We start from the raw sequence: 9753 nt of genomic DNA, 5'->3' as shown, positions 1-9753 counted from the left end.
AAGATTACGTTCCAGATAATATTTTTAAATTGGTTAACAGGTAAAATAACATCATATCCGGATTATATTTTTTTAATCAAAATACATATATAACATGTTAAATTTAAAGTTACGGTTTAGAAGATATGAGTATTTAAAAAAATATTTAATATGTACTGCGGGTTTAGTGTCAAAAACATTAAGAAGTTTTCCATAAAATAATATGACGGACTAAGAATACCTATTTTTTTTATTAGTAGCTTGGTATAGATCATATTCTCATCAGTTCGTCTCGTGCTTAGCCGATGGAGATGGACACACATGACATTTTAAAAACAATAGGACAAGGGCCCTTGCGTTGCAACGGAGAAAAAGAAAACCACCGACTTTTAATTTATAAAATGTGGTCTATTGTTTGAGTATTTGTAGCTACGAGCCAAACAAAGATGATCTTAGACTACAAAAACATTGTTTAAGATTCTACAGGTCTTCTATTTAAATATGGCTTGCATGTAGAGTTAATACGTACAAAGAAACGGTTAAGTGATCTTCAATTTCGTTCATAATCCTGATTTTGCTGAGATGTTCATTTACAATCCAAATCAGTATCAATATGAAAGAAAGACGGATAATGCATTATTGATTAAGATTTCATCCTAGATAATATTTTTAAAATGGTTATCAGGTAAAATAACATCATATTCACATCCTACATATTTTTCTAATCAAAATCACTATATAACATGTTAAATTTGAAGTTACAGTTTATAAGATATGAGTATTTTAAAAAACATTTAATATGTACTACGCGTTTAATGTCAAAAACATTAGAGGTTTTTTTTTATAAAATAGCATGACGGACTAAGAATACCTATTTCCTTTATTAGTAGGTATAGACTACTACGTCCCGCACGAAATTTCCGTGATAGTTGCTAATTTTCCATTCAGTTTACCCCGTATTCATTTTTATAGAAAAAAAACCCTGTTGTTTCCCAAAATCAAACTACAATCCGAATTTAAGTGAGAAAATGAATCGTTTTTTGTAAGTTTACATGACCCCCCTGTGGTTTTTCGAAATCAACCCGCGGTCATGACTTAAGTGAGAAAACGAATCATTTTTTGTAATACTTAGCAAAAAACGAATCGTTTTCCGTATGTTTCGAGAAACAACCCTACAGTTTCTAATTAATTGATCCGTAGTTCAATTATAAGTGACAAATACTTAAAAAAATCATATCTTTGAAACGGTAACTTCAATTTTAAATTATTATATATGAAATTTTATACGATACATATGTAGAATCTAAATATAATGTTAGTTTATCTAGTTAATTTTTTTAAATTCTGTTTATATTGTAATTTTAATTAATAGTGATGCGCACAATCTAAATATGATGTTATTTTACCTATTTAACAAATTTATACTTATATTTATGTTGTATTTTTAATCAATAGGGCACAACCCATTTTTTCATACCGAGGCCGTTCTATGTTGTTAAATAATCCGTTGGTCAATTATAATTGACAAATAATTTAAAAAATTATATCTTTTAAACTGTAACTCTAATTTTAAATTATTATGTATGAACTTTGATTCAAAAAATGTGTTGAATCAAAATATTATGTTTCTTTACCTATTTAATTTTTAAATTTTCTATTTATAATGTAATTTGGATCTATAGTGATGCGTACAGTCTAAATATGATGTTATTTTACCTATTTAATAATTTTCAAATTTTATTTATGCTATAATTTTAATCAAGAGCGCACAATCCATTTTTTTCGTACTGACGCCGATCCGTGTTGCAAATGAACACCTCATCAAATTGAGATTGAAGACAAAAGAAACTATCAATAACCGCACATGCATCATGCATGCCTCGGCAAAACATCGCATGAAAACCAAAAAGTTGGTGTTCATCTTAGAGAGAGAGAGTTAGAGAGAGATAGAGCATAGATGTAAGTTTAAGTAAAGATCATAAATCATGATTATTAGATTAAGATGTGTTGTATGGTTTGCTTCCGTTGCAACGCGCGGCCTTTTTTGCTAGGATCTATCTATAGAGAAAAAGAATGACGGCATGGAAGACCACCCATGATTTCAAATTAATCCAACTTGGAGTTCAGAAGCAGAATTTACTTGGGGCGCTCTTTCGAAAGGAAAAAAAAATGCAGCTAACACCCGCTACAAGACAAACAGGACATTGTTGTCCAACTCAAGTTGATTGCACGGCTGACACAACGACCAAAGCCCCAGCTGCGCCCATGCTGCGTACTGTAGTACCTCCTACGTGCACCATGTTTTTTTTTTTTTTTGAGAGAGAGAAAGAGAGAAAGTACGTGCACCATGTAGCTAGTATGGCACGAGACGGCGCGAGCTCAGACGGCATGGGCACCCTGCATGGGCGTCGACACGCCCGAGCCACGGCCCGCGCCGCCGTCCCCGGCCGACCTGCCCTGCGCCATGGGGCGGAACGGCAAGCCGGCCGTGGAGGGCGCCTGCATGAGGTCGAGCGTGACGTGCCCCGCTGGAGCAGCAGCTCCGTGGTCTTGGCCAACGCCAACGCCATTGCCCACCAACGCGTGGCCTGGCGGGGCCTGCTGGTGCGCTTGGTGCCAAGTGGGCGCCATCTCTGCGGCGGTCGGCCGGGCAGCAGCCGAGCGCTGCGGGAAGAAGTGGCACGCCAGGAGCGCCGCGCGGTTCTCGGCGATGAGCTCGTCCAGCGCGGCGCTGCTGGAGCGGGCGGCGAACACGTCGCCGGGCGTCGTCGGGACTAGCCAGGGGGCGCCTCTGGCCGATGACAGAAGAGAGAGAGCACCAGCCGGGGACGTCGGCAGGCCGCCGTACGGCACGAAACCGTGCGCCAACGACGCCATCCCTGCAACAAATTCAAGCAGAGCTTTCGCCGCGTTAGTTCGTTGCACGCAAACTGTATGTCGTCCTTCCTTGCTAGTGTATGCAGATCAGGCTACGACGCGCATGTTGTCCAATTTGTGTTTGAGCTGCAAAATCAAAAGGATTCGGTATGTTTGTCCTCGATCGTCATCTGCGCTGGAAACTCGAGTATGTTACCTAGACGGCTACCAGGTTGGTGAGCACCAGTAGACGATTGATGAGTTGATGACTGCAGCTTGTATGCACAAACATCACAAAAATCACAGTGAAACACCATCAGTACGTACGCGTAATAAAGATTTGGTCACTGTTTCGCCAACCTGACGCGAGATGATTCTCCTCTCAGTCAATTATCAAGCTTTGTAGGAGTATCATAGTTACTGTTTGAAAGAACACGCTGATGCTTAATCACCATTTGTGTGGCTGGTCTTGCTCCGAACCCACGCTCGAAGCTTAGAGATTTTTTTTCTGTAAAAATACACCTTCAAGGACTAGTTCTGGATAGTCTTGTTTTTATTATTATTAGGATAAGTATATTGGTTTGCTATGTTTCCTGCCTATGCTTCCCAATTGGGATCTTCCCGGCCATTTCTTTAGGAGCAAATCAAATGTTGTAGGGTTTTTTTAAAACAAGAAAAACTTTTTTGGTTCATAGGAACATTAGAGAGAAACATGGGAACAACAAATTTTCCCTTGGTGGCAATGTCATCCGTTTGATTCAAAGGAATGGAGCAAAGGAAAAACATAGGGATTCTCCTTTAACATCATGATTACAAGCTACAATCCACTAGGAAATCTTTTTAGAATTAGATTTTATGAAGAACGAGACTAGTTGTTGGCAAAATAGCATTAGAAATTTACAAATGTATGTGGGCTGACTTTGATTTGACCACGTCTGTTAGCATGTCTTTGCATTTCATATTCTTGCGAATCAAACATCCAAATCTGTAAAATTATTGAATTTTCTTTTCATGTACATTTCAATCAAAGGGGCACGAGCTTTGAACTGCACAAAGAAATAAGTGTCTTAAGCTTAATATAATTTTATATTAAAACTAATACAAAGTTGAGACAATTATTTTGAGACGGAAGGAGTACTTACTTAGGCTGGTGTATACTATAGTACAGTACGTACTTTCCCTGATCTTCAGAGTTCAGACTTACAAGTCGCTTTGCTTGTGTCTAAAGTATATGAAACTGCTCTGCAGACCCTAAAATGGTCGGCGCATCGAAACCATATTTCATCATTCAGGTGTTAATAATATTATTACTGTCTGCAGACCCTAAAATGGTCACCTGATCCCACACAGCTACCAACTATAATGAGTACGTATCTTCGAAACCATGGCGCATTTTCCTCTTTATTACAGTGCGCTATAGGTATGTACGTATATGTAGCTGTATGGGATCGAGTATACCTTCTGAATCTGGTAGTCTTTTTGTACCGTCTCCAGGCTATATCTCCGATGAACAGTACCCTTAATAAGTTACCATTCTGGTATAACACACAAATGGTGTACACTGGACTGCAGCCGCATCTATCACTAACCGTATGTCGATGGCATTTCTTCAATGGCTAGGGCCAGCAGTACGTTACTGAATGCCAACAGTGACTTCCTGCATCGTGCGGTGCGTCCAGCAGGCACTGGGACGCTCCTGTACGTGATCATATGCGCGGTCGGGAGGCCTGCATGCCGGTGCCAAGATAGCTAGCACGGTGCACGGCCTACCCAAGCGAAGCGCAGGCGGGGGCAGGGCACGTAGTAAATGCACACGTTAAACATCGTGAGTGTTTGCTTCGCTTCACGCATCCCGAGAACTTTTTGATATCCCTACGCGCACCTGCAGCAGATCTCTCCTTGTTTCCCGGCGTCAAACCGCTCCACTCTCTCTTATCCAAATCCCCTGCCGGCTATGCTTACTACGAGTACTTTCGCTAGGTAGTGATGCCGTGCCTTAACGATCTTTCTCCTGTCTCTAAGGCCAACTCCAGCCGGCGACCCCACACTGTCCGCCGCGTCTGTTTGAGGTAAAGTAGACCCTGTTAAAAGACTCAAACCAACATCTCAGTTAGGCCAACTCCACCGCGCCACCCCAAACGGACGTCCAGTATCGTTTGAATTTTGTCCGTTTGGGGTAGAAAAATGTACAGCGGATGCCGGACATGGGTCGGACTAAGGCCTTCCACCCAACGCTGTTACCCCATTCCAACCCTATTTGGTCAGATCCAGCAGGGCCCGCCGCTCCCGCGCCCGCCCCGCCCTGCCGGCAACAAGTGCATGATGGTCACGGGAGAGAAGATGGAGAGAGAGGGTGACATGTGGGCCAGACGCGAACACAGGCGGACGAAGAGGATACGAAGGCGGACGTTTTCTGTCCGCTTTGACCCCAAACCCAGAGCAACTTTGGTCTGGAAATAGGGTAGAAACGGACACGGACATGGCAAAAAATGGATATGCTCCCGCGCGGTGGGTCGTTCATTTTATCCGTTTTACCTCAAACGGACACGGCCGGACGATTTGGGGTCGCGTAGTGGAGTTGGCCTTAGTCGTGTCTTTTTTTGTCTGATACAACACCAAACCTGTCCCATATTTGAGCCATACATGCTCCCGAGCGGATAGACGGGCGCTTTTGTTGCCCGTTGCGTCTGCGCTTGTCCGCCCTGGACCCACAAAACAGCGACAGAAGATGAAGCCTCCTCGACCAACGCGACCACGAGGCCATCGGTGCAAGGCTCCGACGCGGGCGTCGACGCAGGACGTCGTTGTGTGCTCCGTCGAGGCCACCAACGCAGGTCACCGCTAGGCGGGGTGAGCAGGGTAGCGCGAGGCGGACGAGCAACGCGCGGCGATCGGGCGAGCAGCCCGGGTGGGCGCGGGCACGGCGGGCGAGCAACACGCGTGGCAGATTGAGCAGGACAGCGCGGCACGGAGCGGGCGAGCAGCGCGGCGCGGCACGGGTGAGCGGTGGCAGAGGATGGTGGGCGCCATGGTGAGGGCGACGGGCTGCGGGCGAGGCGAGGCGAGCTCAGCGTGGTGACAGGCAAGTTGTGGGCATGGCGGGCGAGCACTGCAGCACGGGGCGGGCAAAGCGAAGCGGTGGCGAGCTCGGGCACGCAGAGGTGGCGCGCGTGCGGACAGGGCGCGGGCAGGGGCGGGGCGATGTTGTGGCGAGGCGGGGCAAGCTGTGGCACAGGCGGGCATAGTTGCGCGGGGAGGCGACACGAGTTGGGCGGACGGGACGAGTGCGGCGGCGAGGCATGGCGAGCTGGGCGGACCGTTTAGGGTCACGGTTGTTCGAGCGTGTTGGGCGCAGATACGTAAATTGTCTGTCCACCCCACGTACGTCCATCTAAATCGACCCCAAACGGATAAAAACCGGACGTCCCTTTCGGATCGCGCGGTGGAGTTGGCCTAAAAGCAACTCCAAAGGGCCGACCCTATTTCGTCTGAGCGCATTCGTTTGGATCGCGGCGGACAGAAAAATCGACCAAACACGTTAATTCAAACGGACGCGCATCCATTTTTTATCATCCTCACGATTCATTTCCGATCCATTTTTGAGTCTGATTTACGTCGGTGCGGACACGAGATGGACGTGCGCGCCGCATGCAAACTACTTCCGTGGCCATTAGTCGGTGGCAAAGCCTCCACCATTTCCTTCCACTTTCCCCAAAACTCTTCCGCCCGCGTGCGCTAATGGCCGCTCGCCATGGACGAAGACCTCGATGCCACAGTCGGCCTCGCGTCCCTTGCCTTGTTCGGCATCATGACCGTCCCCTCCGGCAAAGGCAAGCCCGACGCCCCCCGCAAGACCGCCACCGCGCCCAAGAAGAAGAAGAAGCTGACGCCGAGGAGCGGGCTACTGGGTCGGCGAAGATAAAGTGCCGGAGGCACGCAGCGGATGCAAGGGATGAAGCAACGGCCGCCGCAGCCATACCCGCAGTCGCGCAGCAGGAGGACACTGTCCCCCACGTCGCGGCGGCAACAAGGGAGGTGCTATTGTACCTAGGGTTAAACCCTGGCCAGCACGGGCTCGTCAGCGCTGTCGTGGCCGCGGCCAACACCGTGTGTTTCCTTGGATGGTGCTACCAGAGTCGCCCGACGCGTCGGCGACTCGCCCGATTCTCGGCTTCCATGACTACCCGGAAGCCTCCCGACTCTTCGGGGAATGCTCACCGAAGGTGAGCACGGTGGCACCTTCCATACCCGTGTCCGCGCCCATCGACCTCAACGTCACGCCAGTAGCCGGTGGCTCATCTCGGGTGGGCCGTGAAAACACACGCGGGAGATGTCAGCCGACATGCTCCCCGACGTCCGTAATCTGTTCGGCAGAATGTCGGTGGCCGTCGACGACGAGAGGGGCAACTGTTTCATGCAAAGCATCATCTTCGAGGGTGATACAGTGGCCGCTGACGGTGCCGCCACGGCTGGCTACGACCCCGAAGAGACCCAAAACGAGGACGACCGAGGACCGTTCACGCTGTCGACCTATGATCAAGTTGGCATGCATGCCGCCTTGGTGCAAGATCAGGTTGGCCTGGACCTGGACCGCTTCCCGCTCGATCATGGTACCGACATGAACTTTGGACGACTTCATGGCAACTGTCTTGATCTACGGCCGCGAGTCTTTTCAAATATGTACGCAGACATGAAATAGGTCATGAGCGTTGGCGCACTGCCGATCCAAATGTTAAACAAGACGGACCCCGAACGGGCGACCGACTTAAACGGACAAAAAACGAACGATAATGTCATTTGTTTGTGTCGGCACGTTAAAGTTGCTCTAACTAATATGCTGTCATAAAATGGATTATGGACGTTAGACGTAGTGCCGATTTATAAATCTTAAACGCGCGATCGAATTAAAACGGACAGAAAACCGAAAAACGTCGTTCCTATGGATCCGCGCGCGTTGGAGTTGCTCTTAACAATGTTTCTTCTCTCTAACTTGTACGCTGTCACATCCATGTCAACAGGAGTATTTCGCGCTGATGGACGTGTGCGAGTAATGACATGGATTACCGTGTGCGTGCGCAGTGCCCCTGGCCATGGCGTCGTTGGCGTTGCTCTTCCGGCGCCGCTCGTTGTGGCCGGCAAGGCGCCGGCGGCAGCTCCGCTTGGCGTCGTCGAACTCCGCCATCGCGTGGAAGCTGCACGCATGTAAACGCAGACAATAGAGTCAACGCTAACTAGCGTAGGAGAGAGACTCTGCAGGTACGCACGTACGTGTACGTGTACATAATGGATGGATCTAGCTAGCACAGGGTGAAGTTTGGGCGTGTTTCATAAAGAATTTACGTACCGGCTGCACTGCTGGCAGAAGCGCTGCTCGGCGCCGTGCACGATGACCCTGGGCGCCTTGGAGTGCGCCTCGCACACCTTGTGCCGCCGGTGGTACTCCTTGGCCCCCGCCAGCACCATGTGGCACCCTTCCACCTGGCACCTTGGCATGGCCGCCGTTGCCGGCGCGCCCGCCTTCTCCTTCCTCTTGCCTTCCACCACGGCAGCCCCGGTGCCGTCCACCTGAGCCACCTGGACGCCGGCCAGCGAGCAGGGGCGCTTACCCAGCTTTAGGCTAGTGAGCTCCTGCTGCATATGCTGCTGCTGCTGGTGGTGGTGGCTAGCCACCCCCGGCGGCGGCGGCGGCAGGAAATGCTGCGGGTAAGTAGCCGAGGCGGCGGGCGCCCACTGCTGCATCCCGAGATCCCAGGCCAGCCCCGCCCTCGACCTAGCGTCGCCGTCTCCTTCCATGTGCTGTTCCCCCGGCGGTGGCTAGGCTAAAACCGCTGTGGCTGTGGCTGTGGCTGTGGCTGTGGCGACTAAACGAGCAAGTGGAAATTGCGGCGACGGCTGCTCCTGCTGTAAGTACAGGCAGAGGTAGGCTATCCCACTGGCGCCGATATAAAAGCTACTAGTAGTAGTAGGAAAGGTGGCTCGCTCGCTCGCGCGCGCGCGAGGGAGGCGAGCTCCCCGGGGAGGAGCAGCGCACTGGTGACTGGTGTGGAAGGCACGGCAGCGCCGTACTGACAGGTGGGATCTGTCCTCACACACACGCAGGCGCAGCTGGCCGCTGGCAGCAGGAGTGTACTCGCACACCACTGTAGCCTCTTGCCGCTGGCTGCTGCAAGTAGGGGAGGCGGTACGACGCAGGCTCGTGACAGCGCAGGGCCCGTCGCCACATGGATGGGCGCCATTGAGGGGTTCAATCCGCGGCGGGACCCGGCCGCGTTGCGCACCCCCATGGGGACGGACGGACATGACTGCCACCACCGCCGCATCGAAAGCCGCGCGCGGCGCGACAACACGCACTGCTCCTTCCTAGCAGCCCGCCCGGGCCGGCCTTTAATCGCTGGCGCGTGGGACCACCTTATCCTGACCCACGCCACCGGCCCACCCGTCGGCGACCGGCGCTCCAGCCTGGTGCGGGAAGCGAAACGAGGGTGGCGCCCCCTCCCACTTGCACAAAGATGCCATATCCGGAAGTGGACGCCACCACGGATGTTTCCGCACCGCGTACCAGTACTATGCCGTGCACTCTCGCCGAAAGGTGGGACCAGGTAGATCATGGCCCACACGTCATGGGGGATGGACGGAGTGCGGCGATGTAACGGAGCAGTGAGGGGGGAAAGGGCCGGCCTGCGCAGCAGAGCGGGGTGTACATGCATGCAGTGGGAGGGGCAGAGCAGGATGGGGCCGGTACGTCGGGTGGTCCGGGTTGGCAGTGTCAGCAGTGGGCGTGGCGAAGGCCCTATTGGCTGGGGAACGGGGGGTATGTCTGAGCTTTGGGGGAAATAATAGCGCCGTGCTGGGTGTTGGGGGCGCGACGCACGGTACGGGGGTACGCCCCCTAGTTTGGCCGCTCTCGTGCGCATTCCC

At 50.9% G+C, this 9753-nt stretch overlaps 1 protein-coding gene across 1 annotated transcript; it reads right to left on the bottom strand.

Moving 5' to 3' along the window:
* Positions 1–2053: 2053 nt before the first annotated feature.
* LOC123427561 (squamosa promoter-binding-like protein 7) lies at positions 2054–8867 on the bottom strand. Its single transcript, XM_045111642.1, has 3 exons — positions 8180–8867; positions 7900–8027; positions 2054–2858 (listed from the first exon to the last, which is right to left on the bottom strand). Exons 1-3 carry the CDS (start codon positions 8626–8628, stop codon positions 2359–2361), a joined length of 1077 nt encoding a protein of 358 aa, XP_044967577.1. The 5' UTR covers positions 8629–8867; the 3' UTR covers positions 2054–2358.
* Positions 8868–9753: the final 886 nt, after the last annotated feature.

The sequence above is a fragment of the Hordeum vulgare genome, chromosome 2H (genome assembly GCF_904849725.1).
Source record: "Hordeum vulgare subsp. vulgare chromosome 2H, MorexV3_pseudomolecules_assembly, whole genome shotgun sequence".
Classification (NCBI taxonomy): domain Eukaryota; kingdom Viridiplantae; phylum Streptophyta; class Magnoliopsida; order Poales; family Poaceae; genus Hordeum; species Hordeum vulgare.
The sequence above is the reverse complement of the archived record's forward strand: the minus strand, read 5'-3'. Positions and strand labels throughout refer to the sequence as shown.